Source organism: Paramormyrops kingsleyae, chromosome 21, assembly GCF_048594095.1.
Source record: "Paramormyrops kingsleyae isolate MSU_618 chromosome 21, PKINGS_0.4, whole genome shotgun sequence".
Taxonomy (NCBI): Eukaryota; Metazoa; Chordata; class Actinopteri; order Osteoglossiformes; family Mormyridae; genus Paramormyrops; species Paramormyrops kingsleyae.
In genome coordinates this window covers 5,978,493-6,001,798 of record NC_132817.1, presented here as the reverse complement: position 1 = coordinate 6,001,798, position 23,306 = coordinate 5,978,493, and the positions used below count along the sequence as shown (strand labels likewise).

The 23,306-nt window shown below is 44.1% G+C and overlaps 3 protein-coding genes and 1 long non-coding RNA gene across 7 annotated transcripts in view; 1 reads left to right on the top strand and 3 right to left on the bottom strand.

Moving 5' to 3' along the window:
- LOC111847393 (low-density lipoprotein receptor-related protein 8-like) overlaps positions 1-8,568 on the bottom strand; it is a 94,067-nt gene extending 85,499 nt beyond the window's left edge. For all 4 annotated transcript variants that reach the window (XM_023818524.2, XM_023818525.2, XM_023818527.2 and 1 more), the window contains exon 1: positions 8,482-8,568. The gene's annotated coding sequence lies outside the window, so the exon portion shown is untranslated. The remainder of the gene's footprint in view (positions 1-8,481) is intronic.
- Positions 445-3,873, top strand: LOC111847395 (uncharacterized). The gene is made up of 4 exons (XM_023818530.2): positions 445-1,020; positions 1,519-1,736; positions 2,961-3,078; positions 3,629-3,873. The coding sequence occupies exons 1-4, from the start codon at positions 585-587 to the stop codon at positions 3,682-3,684; spliced, it is 828 nt and encodes a 275-aa protein (XP_023674298.1). The 5' UTR covers positions 445-584; the 3' UTR covers positions 3,685-3,873.
- A 4,456-nt stretch (positions 8,569-13,024) lies between the features above and the next one.
- Positions 13,025-16,324, bottom strand: LOC111847417 (protein fem-1 homolog A). Its single transcript, XM_023818567.2, has one exon. It carries the CDS (start codon positions 16,153-16,155, stop codon positions 14,302-14,304), a length of 1,854 nt encoding a protein of 617 aa, XP_023674335.1. The 5' UTR covers positions 16,156-16,324; the 3' UTR covers positions 13,025-14,301.
- A 2,353-nt stretch (positions 16,325-18,677) lies between these two features.
- On the bottom strand, positions 18,678-20,446 carry LOC111847344 (uncharacterized). The gene is made up of 3 exons (XR_002839088.2): positions 20,270-20,446; positions 19,801-19,898; positions 18,678-19,304 (listed from the first exon to the last, which is right to left on the bottom strand). It is a non-coding gene; the product is annotated as an uncharacterized lncRNA (long non-coding RNA).
- Positions 20,447-23,306: the final 2,860 nt, after the last annotated feature.

Sequence of the window (23,306 nt, the reverse complement as noted above, 5' to 3'; positions counted from 1 at the left end):
ACACACACACCCCCGACCCCATCGGCAAATTTTACTGGTCGAGCACGTGCCCTTCGCAAAATATCAGCGCGGCCCCGTCCGACAGTCTTATCCGACACCCGCCGCGCTCCTCTGAAGACAGATTGAGAGAGAAATCGTTAAAGAATATCTCTGATATTAGTCTTCTGATAATTTGAAGACAGCATGTATGCAGTATACGCTTGGAGGCAACTACATGCATTTAATTTGCATCAAGTAAATACATCATTACAGGTTGCAAAAAAAAGGATCAAAATATAATAATCATTTCATCAGCTTCCACTACAAACTCGGATTTTTTTTCCCCTCAATCTTTAATTTGACATTGACCGTCATGAAAAAAAATACAATTTAATAGTTCTTTCAATTGGCCTGGGAACTTCGCTCTTTCTCAATTCCCACAGTCAAAATGTTTCAAGGTTAATATCACGTGACATTGCATCTACCCCCACCCCAGACTGTTAACTGTCATACCATTACCATCACCGATATTATCAATACGATTTAAAAGGATTAACTTAAACGCTGTCATATTATAATCAAAGTGAAGTACATTTAAACGAAAAATGCCTAGATTGGCAAAAGACGCGAAGCAGCAAAGCTCTGGAAAAATCACCCGCAACCCCAAGTGTGCAAGATGCAGGAACCACGGCTTCATCGTGCAGCTCAAAGGGCACGCGGGGAAGTGCGAGTTTCACCACTGCGCCTGCTGGAAGTGCTCCCTCATCACGGAGAGGACCAAGATCATGGCTTTCCAGAGGCGCATCAAAAAGAGCCAAGCGGAGGAAGCGGAACCCGGGGAGCCGGCGAGCGCGCAGGCGGAGGATGCGCCCCAAGTCCCGCCGACGGCGAGTCACGGAAACGGGGCCGGGCAAGTGGCACAAGAGGCGCGGACACCGACGGCGGGTGCTGCCGCGCAGGGAACCGGGTCGGACGCCCAGGATCCGCACTGCTGGGCCTCCCAGCGGCAGTCCAATAAAGACGGTGCCTTTATGAATAGAAGTAAGTTTGGAAAGAAATGGCATCGACCAAGGATTAAATTATTCATCTGAATGAATGGAATTAAGTCAACTAGTTATTCTTAAATTAAACGGTTTTGCGGCACGGTGGTGTTGTGGTTGATGCTGCTGCCTCACGCCGCTGGGACCAGGGTTCCAGTCCCCGCTTGTGCTCCATGTGTTTGGATGCACATTTTTTCCCCTTGTCGTTGTGGTTTTTTTTCCCCATGTATTCCGGGTCACCGCCCCCCCGGTCCAAAAACATGCTGAGAGTTACGAAATTGCCCGTAGGTGTGCATGTGTGACTGGATGGTGTGTGAATGTGCCCTGCGATGGGTTGGCGCCCCATCCTGGGTTGTTCCCTGCTTTGCACCTTTAACTTCCAGGATAGGTTCCGGCTACCCGCGAACGGGACAAGTGGGGGCAGAAAAAGGATGGCTAGATGATCACGGATTACCTTTGTAATTTCACTTCTTTTTTTTTTAATTCTTGTATTTCCTAGCACCTCGGTTCCCCGCCGATTACATCTTTGCGGAACTGACTCCAAGGGACTTGTACCCGGGCGATCTGCTCACCATGCCCATCCCCGTGAAGCTGTATCCCTACTACGGGAACCCCTACGCCTGCCAGACGCTCCTGCTGAACATGGCCGGCGCCGGAGCAGACTCCGTCCCTGGGCTGCCCCACTTCCAGTCCGCGGGGGTGCCATATTCACCGGAGGTTATTACGCACTTTATCACTAAAAACACATAAACTGTTTAGTAGGGATTACACATTCGCCATTGCTCTAAATCCAGACCTTACGTGGAACGATTTAAAACTGGTGTCTAATTGGAAAATTAAATAGAACGAGGAATTTCACGCAGATGTATAAATGAGGTATAATCAAATATAAATTATGCAGAGGTGGAAAGTTCAGCTTCAGAAAGTACAAATCCAGATCATATTGTTTCAACCAACCAGTTGAGCATAAAGACTCACATTCACAGAGTCCTCAGTTGGTTGGTTGAAACAAAATCTTGGTCTGGATTCGTACTTTCTGGACCTGAACATTCCACCTCTGCAATTATGCACAATGTTATTTCAGCTGCCTACATTTGCTTTATGATTCCGTGTTCTTAACCACTAAATACATGTAAGTTCAGGGCCGGTCAACCCATTAGGCATCCCTAGTCGATCGATCACGACACATTGTATGCACCCCCCCCCCCCCCATGGTTAGCAAATTGTATTGTCCCGACTCGATAGCCATCATTTTCCTTACAAAAATAGCTGTTAAAAAAAGTTAGAGAACGGGAGGGTTTACAACACATGGTTTGAAAATGTATAGTTCATTTTTTGGAAATTAACCACCCCCTCCTCCAAACCCCCAAATTTCAGTGGCCTGGGGGTTGGGAATCCCTCTATTAGTCTACATTATATTAAACTGAGATTAATTTTTAAACAGATTAATCGCATATACAATCATATTGAAATACCACGAACAAGATTTTAGTTTGTATATTCAGTACAGAAATTTACTTCTATTACAATATTTGCTCATACTATTCTCCCACTGGTGTTTTGAAATTAACAGGACTAAAATGAACATGAAGCAAGGAATTTTAACCACGCCCCCCTGTCTAGAACAAAAAACAAAAGCACGTCAGACTACATTTTTTAACTCAGGTGACTAGCGGCTTCACGCCTGCCCAGTTCTGTATTCTTACAGTCCTACAGCTTTGTTAGGTTATGTATTTATTATATAACAATATTACTTATATTATTTGTTGCCTTTATATTAAACAGCAAATATTTCCTTACTCGCATTATCCGCACATTTATTTTTGCCGAGGGGGCATTGCGACAGCAGTGATGCTGCCGTATGGTCTGACAGAGGCCTTAGCCGGCTTTGACCGGCCTGTCACTGCACGTTCTGACGCTGCTCTTCGCTTCTCCGCTTAGGAGTGCAGAGTCCCACTGTTTCCCCCTCCCTTAATGGCCCACGTGGGCGTTCAGCAGGAGCAGGCTGTGCAACACCTCCCCTTCACAGGACTCCTCAAGGACAGGGAGAAGAGGACGGGTAGGGCCGCCACTGAGACCGAACACACAAGTGTCCTTAAAATGAACCCAAAGAAAGTGGCCTGCTTTTAAGGTGACATTCAGGAGTGACACACAAACCTCCTGATGACTTGGCCTCAGTGCTCATGACCTCCAGGATTTCAGAGGATGATCTTTAATTTAAAGACTCCCAGTTAGAAAGTATTTGTTGCATTACAATTGCAAACACTGCCCTTTCCTCGCTGACAGCCCCCCCATTAAAAATCGGCTGCTTTAAAGTTTAACCACAAATCTGATACATCCTTAAATTTGACTTTTACAAATAAATGATTATGGATATACATTGCTAAATGCTTTGATTAACTGCATATATGGTGCAGGAATTCCAATATACTGATAAAAGACTGGAATATATGGAATACTTATTTGTTTATATTAAATACACATTAAGCTAAAGTATGATTTTATTCCCATGCTTGAGATTTCCACTGTACTAATCAGAGGTAATTTTCCCTGGGGTGAACAGGACATGGTAATATGGTGTAACTTCCATCATCCGTTTATGTTTGCAGGCATGCATCCACATGACACTCAGACACCTGACGTGAATTCCATGGATAGCCTGTGAAGACGGGCGAAATCTATGGCTGACTTGTTCTCTCTTAAAGTTTTTTGGGGTTTTTTTTTTTTTTACTGTTCACATTCTGTTCGAAAGTCAATTAAAGAGCCGCTCCACAGTGTTTCAGTACTGTAAAATTTTGGTTGTGTGGCGTGTAATGTGTTTGTCGATGCTGATTAAATTTAATACCAAAGCACACATCAAGAGTCAAACCTCATTCCTGCTTTTTATTTAGCTAAAGGCCAAGCGAATTCCCTCTATAGCAGCCTGGCTTAGAATATCTGCTCCTCATTGTCAAGAAAAGAAAGACCATCTCTTCATTATCATCAACCCCGTACCTGTCGCCTTTGTGTTCAATCCAAAGGGGAGCTGTGAAGAGAGTTACACTCGGGTCAGCAAAGATTTAGTTATATTTAGTTTCTTAGTAGACATTTTTACCCAGAGAGACTTAATTGTATCTATTTATAATGGGTATTTTACCAGAGCAATTAAAGTCGATAAAAAGTTAATCCTGCAGGCCCCCTGCTGGGATTTGACCAAGCAACCTTCAGGTTTTTAGTCCATTGTCTTAACCGCCATTGACCACAATACCAATTGGTAAAGCGTCTAAGGATTTCTCAGTGAAAAGCCAAAGTATGGGGGGGTTGGAAAGTAAGTTATATACCACAGAGGCTTTTCTATACCACACATGTATACCAAAGGCTCCCCTGGAGAAGAAAAGGCATATTTCTGAAGCATCTACATTTGGCTGGATACCAAAGAGCCCCCAGTCTCTGCAGCTGATGCAGAATCAATAGTCTACAATAGCAGTTACCATAAAGAGCGACAGCAACCTCCTCAAAATGAAGAAATGCCATTTCAAACATTCATCAAACATGTACTTATTCTGCCAACAACTACAGAAAAAAATATTTCAACTGGACAAACGCATACATTAAAAAACATTTATTTCTCCGTTCCAAGAGCCCTGGTCACTTTTCATATTGTCCTACAGAAATATAAAAATATTAACTAAAAAAACTGGCTTCGTAATGAGCATTTAGTGCAACTTCTCCAACTCCAGAGAAAGTCATTTACTGTGAATTTCCAGGCTGGGCCTATTCATGTTTGATCTATAAATAATGGATTCTTTGCTTTTATGGGGCTTCACACACAGCTCACTCCCCGCGTTGGGCAGGAACCAAAGTGCTTTTCACAGCGGGCGCGGTGTCACAAGTGGCACTGGACTGGCGCCGCGGACACGTAAACCGCCCGAGTGCCACAAGGAGTTCTTTATGCATGACCAGCTCCAGCACACACACGCAAATGCACCAGGGCAACAGACAGAGAGAGAGACCCACACATCAGTCACCCAGGCCTCTCAACAATAGAGGAGTATGAACAGGGATCACTCATCTAATCTCAGTCCTCATTCAGACATGACCCTCAAAACATCCTAGCTGGAGTTTACAGCCCTTCATACAGACCTGCATGTCTGTGGTGGGGGGGGGGGATATCCCAAATGCGCGGCATGTATTAAATTCTCCTCAGATAAGGCGCAAAGACAAGAACCTGTAAGAAATCATGAGGACTTCAGCATACACCAATCCATCTTGCAGACTCCCTAAACAAAACCATGAATTTGATTAAGCTTTGCATGCACTTCAGCACTAACAGCAACTCATAATGACAAATGGACGAAGAGCCGTTTCATTCTGCGGAGAGCATAAACCCTGCTGGTGGGAATGGCAAATGTTTCACTGTAGTGTGACGTTTGTGTGACACATTTAAGTCCTGGATGTGGAGCTCAGGAGCGGGTGTTTTGTGAAAAATGCAACTCAGTTCTAAAATATGCAATGCAGTTCCAGCTACAAGCAACAATGCGATGTGGGTTGTGCTTTCCATTAAAAATTACACCTATTAACAAGGCACGTGGATCACCATGAATGGAGTTAACCTTTGTATGTTTTAAATGCCAGGGTCGGAGTTCACAATCTCCACAGCTGAACTACTACACTGTGAGACTGAGGTGGTCCCACCCCCAACCCCCCCCCCCCCCCCACCTTGAAAAAAATAAGCAGGTTGTATTTATTCAAAAAGATTCCTACAATAAGTAAACAGAAATGCTGCTGATCTTCAGAATTTTCAAACCAATTATTCCCCTCTGGAAAATGAAAAGAAAAACATTTATTATAACGTAAATGACATTTTCAAGGAAAACTGGGCAATCGTATAAACGGAGAAGGAAACAGACAAGTGAAGTCTTCAACCATGTATTAATACAAAAGGGGAAATCAAATATGAAATATGAAGTAAAAAGTGAAATCAATTTAAATTTGTAAATGACTAAACTAGACAGATGAACCAAAATACATAATAATTTTAAGCAGAGTGCCCAGTGATTTACCCCCAAGGCTCGAATGCATCAGCAACACAAGGACAAGGTCCGCTGGGTCCAAATTATCAGACGACCTAGATTCAATCCAGTTTCGGTCCAGTGTCTGCCAGTTGGTGACCAATGCTTTTATGAATGGGCGCATAACACATTATACTAAAGCATATTCAACTTGCCAAGTTAATAAATAGTAAGGCAGGCTGAATAGGCATCATCACCATTCGCTAGGACCACGTACTTCAAAATAAAATGGGGGCTTCTTATCCGTAACCCTGCTGCACCCGTTTTTGGGGTGTGATTCACATTCCACTTCACCTGCAGCCACCGGGCAGCTATTAAACTGGCCCTGACTCCTGTAATTAGCGCCTAGCCTCTTTGTTCTCCGTGTTTAAAGAACACCGTAGTCATCAGCTGACATTCACAGTGCGATCTTCAAATGAATGGGCATGATCTTTAGAAGCAAGGAGCATTTAATGAGAGCAAAACTGGATTAAAATGCTCTTGAGCAGAGGGTTCTTCACGGCTAGCATGAATTTTTAACACGCCTAAACATGCTGCTGCCCCCTACAGGTACAGTCGCAGCATTTCGATCCACAATATACAGTAAAGGGATTAATGGTTGAAACATAACTTAATACGACCAGTCTGTCTATATTATATTACATTCACAAACGCTGAGGGGTAAAATTAAGCAGTTATTGGTTTGCGACAAATAGTTTCCAATAAAGGGATTTCCTCGAAAAGCATAAAGCAGTGGGTTTCACCGAATTGGAGTTTACCGAACCTAGCGTTTCAACGGTCTTGGGTGTTATTTTAAAATGATATAAAATTAGCAAATAATACACTTGGAGGATAAACAACAAGTAACTAGTCTACTTCATAACCATAAACAAACCATGTGCCATTTAACTCACTTAACGCAACAGACATACCCAGCTGATATTAATATCACTACGCTTTTCCTTTCATTCAGTTAAAAAGTCTAACAGGCGAACTTAAGGGATCGATATGTCGACGGCGGCATGTATCTCTCTGCAGCCTCCGTAACGGACTCTCAGTCGCCAACAACAGATTGATTATCTCATTCAAGAGAATTAAATGCATGACAAAACATCCAGCATCCGAATAAATAAAAAAACCCCAACTACACAACACCATCAAGGGAACTTTGATTTTATAAAAGCCCTAAGTGAAACCAGTGGCTAATTAAGCCTTCGTTATATAATCATGCATCAAATGATGAAAAATTCCAAGCTCCATATCCTACGAGCAGAAAATCGTAAACAAGAGATTAAACCAGACAGAGTAAACCAGGCGAGCTGATAGTATAAAACCGCAGCCTAAAATAGAAAGCACATTCGATCAAATTAAGCACGCAATGCTGTGCATCAGGACACACGGGAGCCGGCTTTCTTGTATTTTGCATGCATCAAGCTAGACAGGGGAAAAACAGAACAGCACACAGGGCCCCCAGGGGCCCCGGGAAGTCAGGGAGCCCGAAACAAGCTAATCAGCGGCTCGCTCCTCACAGAGCGACGTCATTAGGACATTCAGAAGCGTCACTGATGGCGTCACATGTTAGAATATAAACATTTGTTGGCGAGATCATGTCCCTTTAGGGACTCGTTTTGTGAAGCACCCTCAGGCGTGCAGTCATTGTTTCAGCCGCTTTTATTTGCAGAAGACAGAATTGCGTATTTAGGGTAGAAAACCTGTTCAGAGCCACACCCGAAGGCACAGGATTCATTTCCTTAACCATCATTCACAACACACGTCCTGCAGATTTTAATCCGTTTTTACGATGCATTTTAATGAACCAAGACCTGACAGCTTATCGTGTACCGAATCACATTTTGGGTCAAATACAAAACAGTGGCAATTAAACAGATGCCAAAAAAAGCGTTGGACACTGTATGTATAAGATGCTTTAAATATTCTATATAAAATACCAGAATTTTAAAAGACTACAAATAGACTCAATAAGTACTCGATTGTACTCCGTTCATATGCATTTTTAGTTTAGTTAGGCCTACTTTTCCTTCGTAGCAATCGCCGCTCCCACCACGACCAAACATACACCCAAGTGTTCTGTCGTAGCCTATATGCAACTCGTATTTTATTTCACAATGTTTTTCTTGTGTGAAGAGCCTGGGTTTTTGAAGCAGCGTGTCATCGGTTTTGAACAACGCTAGGAGCATAAAAATCACAATAAATTAGGTAGCGCCGTGTAGGTAATCCAAAAAAAAAAAAGAAAGAATAACCAGAGCGCATGTCTAACATGCTACAGGACAAGCTTTCGGGTTCCCCTTCGCCGTGTGTCCGGGGGAGTGGAAAAATGAATAAAAGTAATGTAATACCAAACTCCATGAATTAAAATGAGGTTCAGAGTACAGAGAAAACAACCGTACAGCACCACCGTGATGAGAACTTGCCTTGCGCGTCAGTAGCACAGTACTGATTGTTTGGGGAAATAGATCCAAGTCATCCAACCCAAAACATTACTGCAACATGGTGTTGCTTGTGCTTCGTGTTTTATAACAGCCTAAAGGTTCAGTGTGCCTTTTTATATTGCGTACATGGGCGTAATTTCCAGGGGGTTTAGGGGGGTCATGACCCCCTCAATAGTCAGATCCAGCCAAAATAATCCCCCAATAATCATGTTTCCCCTGTAATTGGTGGAGTATTTACACTTTTTACCTGCAAGCTGTATAAGTCCCATTACGCTGCCATCCCAATGAAATGTGACACGGATTATTACACTTTACTCGTTAAGATGAACATTTGAGAATACATAAAGAAAGCGTATCTGACATGTATCGTTAGCCGATTACTTAAGCGCCGCGCTGGATTTGCTGTCTGACATGTCACAGTAACGCCCTCTGCTGGTCCACTTTGGTCCTCAAACAGCTATAAAACATGTGGGAATAGTAGAGGAACCACGGTGCTATTCAACGCATTTTTCTATATTATAATGGATATTATTTTATGGAATGGCTTTGTTTTGTTGTGGTTTATTTCCCAGCACATCATTTACCGTATCCTGCAAAAAACCGAACACTCTAGGCCAGGGGTGCCCAATCTTATCCGCAAAGGGCCGGTGTGTATGCGGGTTTTTGGGATAACCTGTAGGTCAGCTGTTCAAACCCAGGTGTGAGGACTCTTCAGCCAATCAGTCCTCTAATTAGTAATCTAATTAGGGAGTTGCAGCGAAAACCAACATACACACCGGTCCTTTGCGGATAAGATTGGGCACCCCTGCTCTAGGCATTTAATACGACATTCAATGGGAAGTATTGGAGCATGCTTACGGAAATAAAATCAGACATTCAAAATACACAAATGGTTTATTTTTTTCCATAAATAGAAAGATTCATAAGGAATGGCTCATCCCATAATGGACTGTCATGAGTCCGCCTCTGTCTCGTGAACATGGACATATGTTACGGTTTAATGATCTTGTTCTTCCAACACACAGCAAGCCAGCATCATTTTTCTCCAGCCTAATTTGCTTTGTACCTGTTGGTTGTAGCAACTACATAAATTACATTAGTGGAGCGCGTGTAATCACGAAATCTGAAGTGTTGCTGTTAAAGTCCACGAGGACACCTTGGGAGAAATTAAGATTAGTTACTGTTATATACAGCTGATCATACTTAAAACAAAACCGCAATTTCATTATTCATCAATAGCACGAAAGCACTATAATATCATTAATATATTTCATCTGTGTAAATTCTTCCTTGTTCTTCATGGATGGAGGATTTAATAGCTTAATTTGATTCCTAAATTCAAATAATACACCACATGCTAACCAGTACTTGGCTGATGAATTAACATATATTGCTACACAGATTCCAGGGAAGTGGTGCTATGATTTTGTCATCTGTTAATGATGCAATTCCTTCAGACTGCCTTCATACTTCATACTGATTGATTAGCAAAGGAAAAACAGAAGGAGAGACAAATAAAAACCACAAGGCACAAAGACAAGCATTTAATCAACGCAGTGTTAAACATCGAACTAAGTGCAGATTTGTTCCTACTGATGCCTATGGTTCCATGACTACTTTGATCTATAAATATGAGGCACTATGGCATTGACGTAATTTTGGCTTTGTAGATCTGGTGGCAGGAAGTAAACAAATAGGAAAACATGTTTTTCTACAGTTCCTGTAATTCAGCTCTGTTCTCTTCTTTTTCAAGTGTATTATAACCTTCTAACTAAATCATATCCAGCATGACTGGCACTACCTTGTGAAAAAAGCATTACCAATACCTCCCTGGACACAGACCTCATCTCTTCGGCTTAAAGGAAAAACTCATGAGAAGAGAGGAGTCTCTTTGAAACCCACAGGGGGTGGGATTATCACGAGCTGCCAATCACAGACAGGCCTATAGATTACTCTGTGGGGTCTCATTGGGTTAAACCAGGCAGTGATTGACAATGCATAATAATTCCGCCCACCAGGAGTTCCGAAGCCTGATTTTACCTCTGACCTGCAAAAAGCAGCAATTCTAGCAGTAAACAGTAACAATTCATTCTGCCAAGGCGTCTATGTTTGAGGGGTTTAGATAAGAGAATATACATTTCCCATGGGAATCACTAACAATATGCATTCATCAAACTGTAATATTTAATTTTTATAGGTGTTTATTCTTTAAGAACATACCGTACAGTAAATCTGAATACAGGTCCAAGGTCCTTACTCCAGAGCAATTGCACAAGATGTCCCTATCACCGAGTAAATGATAAATTGTGTGAAACCACAATTAAGAATTTCTACTGATAACTGTTTACTTGCATTTTACATTCAAAAACCATACAAAAATATTAGTAGCATATTTGTCACTTGTTATTGAGCGTGCCGCTGATTCAACAGTGAGGTAAAATCACACATGTACCCTTTTATGGATAATTTTGTAGCTCGTCCTTATAGTTCAAATATAGTGGCATTTATTCATAACGGCAGTCTGGTAATTAAGTAACATATGCTTTTGTTGCATTATCACAATTGAATCTGTTTCTCAGCTCTATCAACGTGAGATTTGCAGGCTGCTTTGTTCATTAGCATGTTTCTGGGGCTGAATAATCAGTGTTTGAAGCCTTGTGTTTCCTTCAGAGCCTGTGAAGGAATCATGATCTCCCCAGATAAACCTGGGGCCTGTACTACGAAGCGGGGTTACTGGCTTATCGGGGTAACTTGTCGGATTTAAGGTAGTCTGGGCAAAATGTAAGTGAACGAATATGAAGTCCATTTAAACTGTGGTACCTTAAATCTGACAAGTTACCGGCCACTGGAACCACATTCACATGGATAACTGCTCTTAGTACCTGACATAATCAGATTTCTCCGCGATCATTAAGACAATTATATATATACTCACTGTGCTTTAGCTTCAATTAGACTGATCACGCAACCCACCGTTGTCCAGTGTTAAAGGTCTTAACAACTCACAATTTTACAGAATTACTGTCATTGGGTAAAGTCTGGTTTTTGGTGGGATACACATTCAAAGGTTTTTTCTTTTTTTGGTTCAATTTTGTGTTATTTTTAAAACATGCAACCACATTTTGAGACAAATGCTGGCAATCAAAGGAATGAGAAGCAGAGACAGGCCAGAGGGAGACCACGGTGCTGATTGCCAATTAAACTTGTGACCTGCCAACGTGTCGACCACGGAGGCTAAGATGGTGCTGCAGGATTCGCCAGTTTGGCTGATCGAGTCACACGGACACGTGGCGATTGGCCTTAATGCCTGGCGAATGCCAAGAAGGGGTAAAAGAAGGCATGGACGGAAGAGGTAAAAATTCCAGTGCCGCCAGCTGCGATGATCAGGGTGTTGAGTTTGCGGTCGCGGATGTTAACGTGTCCGTCTTTAAGCATCCGAGCTATAGTTAGGACACAGAAGAGGCGCCTGTTTGCCCCCAGGGCAGCTGACTCGGGCTGTCGGCGGCCAAATTTCTTTTTTTAAACATGAACGCAACGTGTTACCCGGCGACTCAGGCTGTGCTGCAGAGGTGTGGATTAAAGCCACGCTTGTGTTTTTTATCTATCGGTTTAGCTCCTCCTGCATGTTTGTTCAGAAGACGTGAGAGGACGGGGAGTCCTATTCCGCAGCCCCCAGGACTGGAACGCTTCACTTTCATTACTCCTGTTTTTCCATGTCTATAAAAAGGGCGCGAGCAGCCCAGGCGCTATGAATAACAGCAGTTGTCAGGCTCGCGGCCCCTTCATCACACCGTGCCATTACAGCCCCGTCCCTAACAGTGACGCAGCCAGAAAATGATTCCTTTGGCAGTGGGGAGACAGGAGAAGCCGATGAAGGAAGACTAAGGTCATAAAACTGTCCAGAAATACAGGTCATAATAAATCTCAGCCTGCGATGGCAGAGGAGGCAGTAAATGACAAAATTCCTCCTCCCCCCCCCCTCACCTCACTGATCCCATCAGAGACACCGCTGATCTCCAGTCAGCTACAGAAAGGGGCTGTGCTGTTGACATAGACATTCATATTAGCCACTGGTTCTTCTAAGTAAATGGCTGATGGCTCCAGATGTGTCAAGAAGTTACTTCCTCCTGGACCTCAGGTGGAACAATCACCCACATCTGACCCAAGGCTAGCAGCCCCTACTTCCTCCCTTCTGCATGTATATGGGTTACTGCTGCGTTACTGCTCATGGAGAAATATTACACCTTACTTTTGAAAATGACCTTTTTTTAGAAGCGTTAAGGTAAACTCAGCTGATTATCAAATAAAAATGAGGTTTTCCTCATCAGCCTTTGATTCCGGAGGCCCTCCTCCCTGTTAAACGCTACCCTCAGTGACCCTTCCTCAACTCTCATTATGTCTGACATGTGTTGTTCGGTTTCCAAGGTGATGTTCCTGTGCGCTGGGTTTAAACGGAACAAGGCGTCCGGATTCCCGCTGTCCTGCATCTGCTCATGCATTTGCATTGACAACACAAACACGTCACTGGATTCTGAATTTTATTCAGGCACCTCAAATGTATTTTTTGACCATAAGGTGTTATCAATCAGTCTGTTAAACGGGTAACTCTGAGTTAAGAGTCCATGGTCTGGATGCAAAATAAAGTACTACTATTTTTCAAAGTGCTTTAAATAAGGTTGATTTAAACAACGGGGGGAAAAAAACCAAAACATATCTTAAAATGCATAAAAATAAGACTAAAAGGCAAATATAGTACATTATCCAATTTTGCAATCCATCAGCAAATGGATTTGATGGACAGCCCCTGTTCAATAAAAGTGTACATTCCTATAAATGCTGACATTGAAGTAAACTTTTACAGACTCATTAAATTACTGCCATCATCTGAGGGTTTCAATACCAGTTTCACCCAGTTCCTTGTAATTCTCCTTGTAGAAGGCTATCCCAGTTAAGATTAAAGAAATCCACCACTTTAACCAAGTCAAATACTGTAAGATCGTGTCTCTCGCCACTGTCCAGATGCTGGTTTACCTGTACGGCTTGGGCAGGGTCGCCCAAACTCATTCCGGGATGTTTCGAGTAGAAGCCCCATGTCGAGGGTGGAAGGGTTCCTGATGTTCCAAGGAGCCTGAGCCAGGGATCCTTGCAGTCGAGCGACCAGGCCACTCAGAGGGTCTCAAATAGTCAACGCCCAGAGAGAGGACACTCCCGGCGGCGATTTGGCACGGTATCCTGCTCTCCTCTAGTTCCGAGATTCATCAATTAAAGGGTAGCCAATGGCCAGAGAGCTCAACTGATTTACCCCACGGAAGTTGATGGACCAACTCGGTACAGGAGCTAATGCGAATAAATGAAGCACCCACTCCGAATACCATATCGCATGCGTTTATCAAAGTGCACAATTCCCCAGGGGCCCCACCCCTGCTGCCCCATCTCCATTTACTACCTGTCACTACCTGCAAATCAAGCTGCCCCATCTGGTGCAGGATAGATGGGACAGGGTCAAAAGCTTTGTTTTCCCTGCTCGTGAAGAACAGAAAGCAAGAGAAGAAGAAGGTACCACGGCAGCTTAAATCAAATCAGAAGTATTGACCCACTTGATAAGAGCAAAAAACCCAACCTGATGCTTCAAGGTTTTCCGTTTTAAAATCTTTTTAAAAAAGTGTACAAAGAAAGGAAACCAGTGAGGGTAGGTTTATCATCTTCGATTAGTGGGGTTATTGCTTTGATTTGGTCTAAGCCTGGGGGGGGGGGGGCAGAGCGAGAATGAGAGAGATGGAGGTTTAGGGTTGGGGTAGAGGGTCAGTGCAGCTCTATGAAGGCCTCCATCTCTTCGGAGATAAGCCCCTTGTACGGCAGTCTGTGCTTCTCGATGGCTCGGGCCGCCAGGCACTGCAGGGTGACGTAGTTGAGGGGGTGCAGCGCGTGCCGGCCGGCGCTGCGCTCATCCAGCAGCTCATAGGCAGCCTTGCGCTGCGCGTTGGTGGCGTCAAAGTGGGCGCCAGCCCGCACCAGCACGCTCATGATATCCGGGCAACCGTTAGCAGCTGCCACGTGCAGTGGCGTGTTGTTGTCGCAGTCCCGCGAGTCCACGTCAGCTCCACACTCCAGCAGCAGGCTGGCCACCGGCAGTGACGGGAAGCGACCCACCGGGTAGCGGCCCACCGCTGTGGTCTCCTTGTCGACAGCCATGTGCAATGGGCTGTAGCCATTTCGGGCCCGGGGGTTGAGCTTGAGTAGCCGGTAGACGGTCTGCTTCTTGTGGTGCTCTTGCTCGGCCGTGCAGTCCAGCTTCTCCAGCAGGTAGATGAGGTGCAGGATGATGGCTAGCGCCTTGGTGAACTGTGGTGCCTCGGGGGCGCCGTCACGCTGCGCCACTGCCCGCTCCACCTCGCGCACGCTCTTACTCAGCACACCCATCAGGTCATGAAAGGTAACCCGCGTGGACAGAGTGCCCTTGGCACGGTCCTGGAGCACGAAGGAGAAAAGCTCGGCAAAGGACAGGAAGCTGCTGGCCGTCATGGGGCTCAGTGGGTCCAAGTTGCTCTGCTGCATGTCCAGCGCATACTTCCATAAACTGATGCAGCGCTCGAAGTTGCCAGAGTCGGCGTAGACGGCACCGCGGTACCGGATGTAGTAAGAGGTGTCTGGGTGTGAGGGGCCCAAGATGCGCTCGCGAACCAGCAGGGCTTGCATGCGCATCTCATCAGGGTCAGTGATGAGCGCCTCCAGCTCCTCCAGGCTGTTCACCTCCCGAGCACAGTCATACGCGGGCACTGGGGGCCCCTGCGGTGGCTTGAGCAGGGCCCCAGCACGGTCGCCCGGCTGTCGCAGCTCCATGGCACGGCGCCAGTAGCGCATGGCACCCAGCAGGTCACGCTTCTTGTCCACAAAGGTGGCACCCAACAGCTCAAGGGCATCAACGCGCTCCTCCCTGGTGGAGCGTGGCTGGTGCACCAGGTACTCTACGATATTGGTGTGGCCTGTCACGCTGGCGGCCAGCAGCGGGGTCATGCCATAACCATCACGCTCCATGCGTGCGTTGCATTTCAGCAGCATCTTCATGATGTCCAGGCTTCCAGACTCCGCACAGTCGTGCAGCGCAGTGTTGCCCTTTACACTCTTGCGGTTGACGTCCGCACCTCGCTCCAGCAGGAACTTGGCAATCTCCTTGTGGCCCTTGTAGCAGGAAATCATCAGGCAAGTGTGGCCGTGCCGGTTAGCCACCTCCATATCAGCGCGGTGTTCCACCAGGTAGCGGACGATCTCTAGGTGGCCATCGAAGCAGGCTGCACGCAGCGGTGTAGAGTTAGTCAGCGTGGTGTTGTTTACCGAAGCGCCGTGCTTCAGCAGGGTTCGCACCACGGGCAGGTGACCCGCGGCCGAAGCCGCCCACAAAGGGGGCGCTCCCTCAATCGTTTCGCCGTCAAAGTTAACGGAGCCGCCGAGCTCCACATTAGCCTTACAGTGCTCGAGGAGGTATTCCACCACTTCTAGGTGACCGTACCGGGAAGCGATGAGGAGCGGGGTGCCTCCCTGCGTCTTCTCCTCCGCAAGCGCTTCCAACTCCTCCGGACTTTTGTTGCTCAGCAACTTCTGTATAAGTTTCAGCTTCCCATCTCTAGCCGCGTTAAAAACCGCAGTTTTAACATCCATTTTACTTACGCCCCGCTCTTCCCTTAGCCATTTAACCTTATAATAAATACTAGACGGCAGTCTGTTTCAACTTAAAAACAAAACCTTGTCCGTGTTCCTGCCTCTCCCTTGCATTTTTCAGCCATTTTAAGGCTACAGTTAAAATGGCGACTTTGCGGTTTGACAGTTCTCTGTTTACTTTATGCGCTAGGCATCACGAATGTTGTAGTCTTTTTTAAAACTAATGTGCCTTAGAGATAAGTAACATTGGGTTTTGCTTTAACGACATTTCCCAGAAAGCATTGCAGTATAGTTACTCTGCAGGCCACCGGAAACACTCTTGGAGTGTACTGGGAAATGATGTCTGCCTAATTGAGCGTGCAGTCAATCCACCAGCTTGTTTTCCTAATTAAACTACATATCCCGTTACACATGGCGCGGTGCTATATCTGGCGAACTCTGCAGGGGCGAGTTATGGGAACCTGAGTATTGTTTGTTTCAAACATGCTACGCAATGAATTACCTGAATTCATGGGATAACTCAAAAGTTAAAGAAAGAGGTTTAGTTGATGATGTTATGTAGGCATTTAACAATTAATAGCAACCTTTTCAGAATATGAGTTTAATGCCCATAACCTTTTAAAAAGTAGCAACTGTATTTAAACCCCGACCAAACGTTGCGGCAGGTGCATAATTTGATTTAACCGTATAAACTGGGAACAATACTGTCAGTCTTTCTTGTATTTTAAACACCGTCCCCCTCCAACTTACACATAGGTTTTTGCACTACAAATTCGAAAATAATTGAAGATTTTAATTTAAAGTATATCAGATATTTAGTAAACAGACTGCCTATATACATTTCTGAAACTTGCGCAATGCAGGGTCGCATTGAGCTTGACAATCTTTCACTAGGTCTGTATGGATACGGGCTCTTAATACAGATAATGCCTTGTAATGAATGTCTAAATATGATATGAATATTTACTGTACATGAATTGAAATGCTCTTGATATACTTTTAAATTGTATTTGTCCACAAATAAATTGCTGTTGATATTGTATTCAGCTACAGGCATTTATGAAACATTAGGCTGTATATGATGCATTTGAGTGATTTTCATAAAAATACCTCTGCATGTTTAAGGTCCTGGTGTGAAAAATAAAACAAATGATTACATTATTATTATATTGAATTATCACCCCATAATGTACAAATTAAATGAGTCACCACTAGCACAGACAAAAAAGGTATTTACTTTATTTTAAAAGCCTCCACACAGCACAGATCTGTCATCATCAGTGTCTATAATCAACCTTTAATTTAATACGCTTCATAATCGTTTATTCACAGAAGAAAAATGTGACAGGCTCACAAATCACCAGTTAATGTACAGCAATTGCAATGTACAGTCACAAGCATCCAGAAATTTCTCAGCACAAATTACTTCTTAGACCAGTAATCCAAGTGGAAACCAGGGGACCTCTGCTGGTCCTGACGTGGTGCTTGTGGATGCCGGTGGGCTGACCTTTGCCCCGTGCTGGGCGGCAGACTGGGATTTGTTGTTTTGTGCAGCATCACAACAAAATCACTAGTCTTCCACACAGCACCTGGGGCGAGCCTCTCCTTTCCTCCCGTGTGCACACATACACACACACACACACACACACACACACATACGACCTGCGCCACTGGCCTGGGCCGAGTCCAGTAAAACACAGGATGTTCGATACACTCTGAAGCAGACGGTTAGGCATGTGTCAGAGACTCCGGAAAAGAAAAGCAGGCATATTTCAGGAAATTTCAATTGCCCCCTAACCCTCTGCTGCATGCAGTGGTGACATAGCCCACTTGTGCCATCACATGCAATTCGGGGACCTGGACTAAGGTTCAGCTACTATAATGGATTCTTTTCACAAATATTCATGTTTAGAGGCTAAGGATGGAAATGGTGGAAAAAAATGCAAATGCCAACATATTTGTTAGTCCACAAGAGACTTAATATTATTTTTAATTTATTCTTTTAATGTATTATTATTATTATTATTATCATCATCATTAGCAGGAGCAGCATTAATGGAACTGACATTATCATCATCATCATCATCATATGGTATGAGATAAGAAACCTGGATATTAGACATAGATGTAAATCTATCTGTTAGGTTAATAGACAGGAAATTAAAAACAAGGGAGATAAATGCCTGAAAAAGCACGTGCTGCCTTTGACAGCTCCTCCATCGCTGTAATCAACTTGGCCCAACAGCTTAACACTCAATACTTTGCAATTTGCGCCCCAGCTGAAGCTCACAGGCACAGGAATAAGAAAGTGAGTGTTCACAGGATGTGACACCCTGCCCCCCCCCCCCCATCTCGCCCTTCCTGCTTCTTTCCTCTTCCTTCCCCCCATTGCCCTTCTCTTTTTTCCGTTCCACTGCAAACTCCCTCCCCCACCCCTCATCCCACACCACCACAGCCTGGACACACCACTACACCCTCTCTCCAGCCCTTTGAAATGTGAGGGGGGGGGGGGGGGGGGGAGGTGTGCATGAACCTGCTGCCCATGGACGAGGGAGCTATAGACCCAGGCATTCCCACAAATTGGTTTTTGAATTCAACTGCTAAGTGTGGTGCTGAGACGACATACCAAATACCCACCCATAATGTCACCACTAGTGGGGGTGGTAATTGTAATTGAAATGCAATGTGATAATTATGACGACAAACATGCTATCCAGGTCCCTGGAGGAAGAGGAAGACCCATGAATTGTCCTAATCACTGTCATTCATCTTCCTGTGTGATTTATGGGCTGAGCTGGTAGCTATGCAACAGGATTGGGGGGGGGGGGGGATGTGGCAGTTTAGTGAAAACGAGAATAAAGGGGGTTGTGGGGGAGAGGACATTGTGGTGACTAATTCCATGAATCCTCAGTCGCCGAAGGGAAATAAACTGGATATTTCAATGAGAGGTACCCCCACCCCCCACCCCGAGATCTGATGAATGGCTAAATGCAAGAGAGCCGGTATTGTTTATTAAGTTCACTCCCCCCTTGGATTCACTTAGCCTAGACACTGACCACCGTGCTTTTCTGTGGATATTGAAGTAGGTGTAAGTACCGCTTCTCCTCTTCATCACCCACTGCTCCTTCATTCTCCTCACCACAATGAATCTGTTTTGAGACAGATATGTGTTTCCTATTATGAAGCCTGTGTATATTTTACAATAAAGGCACTATGCACACAATAGAAGGCATTATTTTAAGAATTCCCAATGATAATATGTGCGTCTACCAGAAGCTGTGGTTTTTAATTAATTTTAGTCGTGCGTTTTCTTAAAGTCAACTAATGCGGCGATATTTTGCTCAAGGCTTGTCCTAGAATTGTGTCCAATCTCCATTTTGTTCCATGACGAAAAAAAAAATCTCTCATATGTATTTTAATTTTTGTTATTTTGTTGCTTCGTGTAATGTAAATTAAAATCTAAAATATGTTTTTATGCAAATATGTTGAAATATAAGGCGCATTTTACATTCAAGTTGCCGCAGACGTTGATGATGGTCTAACGCGATGATGTGAAGTCGGGTGGGGCGTTACGGCGAGCAAAAAGTGCCCGTCAAAGTGTCCCCGTTAAAAGACATAGCAAATAAACAGCAAAACGTAACTGACCGTTTACATTAAGTCCTGTTGTGGGAGCTGTCCTCCGCCCGGTGCTGAAATCCGCCCAGTCTACCACACCTTTCATTCACTGCACCCAAACTTACAACCTGTTGCGGGAAAGTTGCAGATTTACATGCATAAACCGCACAAAACAGTTCGATGTTAACTAGAACAACGTATTTTCATTAGAATAAATACCCACTATATCATCACTGAAACAGAATTACTGCCCCGCACTATATTGAACTGCGTTAGATCAGAACGCAAATTTCAGCCATATAAGTAATTTTTTTGGCGAGTAAATTCCACTTCAGTTTCCGTTTTTCGTTATCAGAGTAATTGTTGTATCCTGTCTACGATAAGAGCAAACACTGAAAATAATTATTTCTCTTCTTCGGTTTGTACAGCGTGCGTTTACATCTAACTCTACGACGTAGACAATGCACAAATGGGATTCTTCAATGACGGATGTACTCACCATCTGACTGAGAAGGGATCAACAGGTGCCCCTGAAACCATTTTATCAAGAACGTGTGCATCTTTCTTTATCTCGTCTCCAGCTGCCATTGAGGCAGACGTCAATCTTTGCCCAAAGCCCTCCCACTAAAAGATGCACGTAACGTTGCCTGTGATGTTACTGGACGGCTTGAAGACAGATGAGATTCAGTATGTGTATATATACTGTGGAAACATCAGAGAGGGATGGATTGTTATGGATGACGACTTCAAAAACTAACCAATGAGCGTGCGATTTTATTTTACACCGATCGACTACCTCATAGTCACTAAGGTGCTGTCATAGAAGCCTGAAGAATCAGGTTTTAAGGAAAGTGCTATGTACTTGTCAAATTATTAATACTGAACACATACGGATTCTTGAGTACATATCGTTAATATATTTGATAATACATTTAGTCTTTTTATATTGAAAATAAAAATAAGGATTACCAATATATTACCAAAGGTAGAACATGATCAATATATTTTAATAGATGGTAGGATGTTAATTATTATTATTATTATTATTATTATTATTATTAGTGGCCATAAAGAACATTATTATTTTAAAAATGATAAGATCTTATGTAAAAAAAATACACGGGATATGATATGGGCAAATTCAACAATTAATTTCACAGTGAAGAGGAATTTAGGGGTGAATTGTAAGCAGACCAGTAATTTACAGTGACAATGGCTGCCGTGAGTTTATTGGTCATTTCGGAAGCACGGCCTGTAGGCTGTGATTTGAAGCTGTGTCTGGGGCTTCATTCTGGATCACAACGTCTGCTGTAAAAGAACGAAATCCGTGTGTGATTTATGGCCGGCGGTTGAGTCGAGGCGAGCGGACGTTAACCTTCGGCGACGGGGGACTGTAATGCACGTGGCAGCCCCCGGCTTCACAGGCATGTGCTCCAGCCTGAGGACCACAGATACAGAGATAATCAGGCCAGGGAGCGAGGCATGGCCACGCGGGTCCCTGGGGGCGGCCAGCGAGGTGAGAAGACCAAGGGCTCCTCACTCCGGCACTTTAGCGCTAATGAAGGCAGAGCGGAGGAGCAGAGCTGCGAAGGAAGGAGCAGCGCAAAAACAGGGATCAGTTTCATTATGTCGCCGGGCCTGGAGAAGGCGGCCGTCCAGCTGCGGAGGAGGAAGCCGAGGCAACGAAGCCGGGAGACGGGACCTAGGGATGGCTATTATTAGTGCTGAGCATGGAGGTAAAAGGCCATGTTATTTAACTGGCACATCCACCGCTCCATCCATTTGCCCTTTGAACAAATATCATCACTGAGTGAGCTGAGGTTTTCATATCATTCTCAGCCAGCGGTCTGATGGCCGTCAAAGGAACTATAAGGAAAAGCGCAATTCATGGGCCATAAATGTATCCGCTGTTAAAGAAGTCAGTGTCCGATGACAATGGCGATACTGGATCGGAGGAAAGGATATGTAACACTCCTACATACCCCCCCCCCCCCCAAAAAAAAAGAAAAAAGAAAAAGAAATCTGTTCTTCGAGTATCAAATGAATGCGTTGTTTTAATGAGAACACACCTGTACTCACCTTCATGCAGGCGGACACTGAGCTCGGATGGCGCTTTGGAGAATGTGCCCATGCATCTCTTGCCCATAAGGTCTGTTTTCCTGATCAGTTTTGAAGACACGGGGGTAGCGTGGGGGTGGAAGGGCGGGGCGGCCGCACCATCAGGTGTTCTTTCGTTTTTCACCACCGGGTCCCCATTTTAAACGCTGAAGTGCTGATATTAGCATGTGAATGCAGTGGGGAGGGCGGCCGTCGAGCACCGTCGCTCCCAACTTCACACAATGGCTGCGCGCCGCACGCGCCCCGGAGAGCACTTTCGCCAGAGGTGCGCAACATCTCTTCATGTCAGCTTATAAATAATCTAATTAGACCCCTTTCATTGTCGAGGACGTTTCCGAACTCATAGCGTGAGACAAAATTATGATTTAACATTCATTTGAAAAGCCCTGTAGTATCTTTATGGCACCAACCACACTGCGTCTACTGTCAGAATGATAGGGGTATTGTCTGCAGAGGACACCTTAGTACCGCTGCTCGGTTTGAAAACAGTTCTGGGCTCGTTTTAGTAGATGGTTATTCTAGTTCTACTTCACTTAATGATTTAAATTTAGAGAGACCATTTTGGCTCCATTTATTCCCATATCATCAAAGAAATTAGCCTGCTGTAAGTGTTCAGAGTTCAAAAACTCATGTATCACCTACTCTAGAAGTTTTTTTTTTTTTAACTTACCTCTACCGATACTTTTGTTTTTTTTCCATCCATTTTATTTTTGAATTAAAAAAGAGGTGAAATGTGGTCTTTAGGAAAACTGAATACGCCGGGGCCCTAAAATACACTTGTGTCCTCTTAAATTCCCTTTTACCTTCTGCAAGTACATTGTTGTCATGGCAGTGAGTCTGACATCTTTGTTCTACAAGCTCAAAACGATTATTGTAAATGTAGCAGAACTCATTTGATATAATGAGTCCATTACGGACGATGACGTCAACACCTGCCTCAGTATATCTACCCAAATACACTGCGAATCGCAAATACTTCTGTCCCTTTCAAATATTTAGCTTCATTATTTTTCCCGATTTGCAACCGGATTGAAATTGTAAACAAATTACAAGATGCACGGTAAACTTAGACGATTCATTTTTAATTTAGCTCTTAAGTACAGTGTATTTTGAGTCCTTGTTAAACTATTGTGCTGTAGGTTTCCAGGTTGGCAAATATAGTACTATTGTTCTCTCGCTGTAATAAGAGAAAATTCTTATGTGAAGGAGACAGCACACTTAGTAATAATGTAGCAGCAGTAAAACATTAGCTACGACTTGCTGACGTGCTGCTATAACGAGTGAAGCATGTCTGTACGCCGCAGGAATATAGTAATTGTGACAGGATACATTGTTACTGAAGGATGAACGGCTGAGTGATCCAACTATTATTTAAAATATATTCACACCATGCAGAGTAAAGCTTTCAACCAAACAGT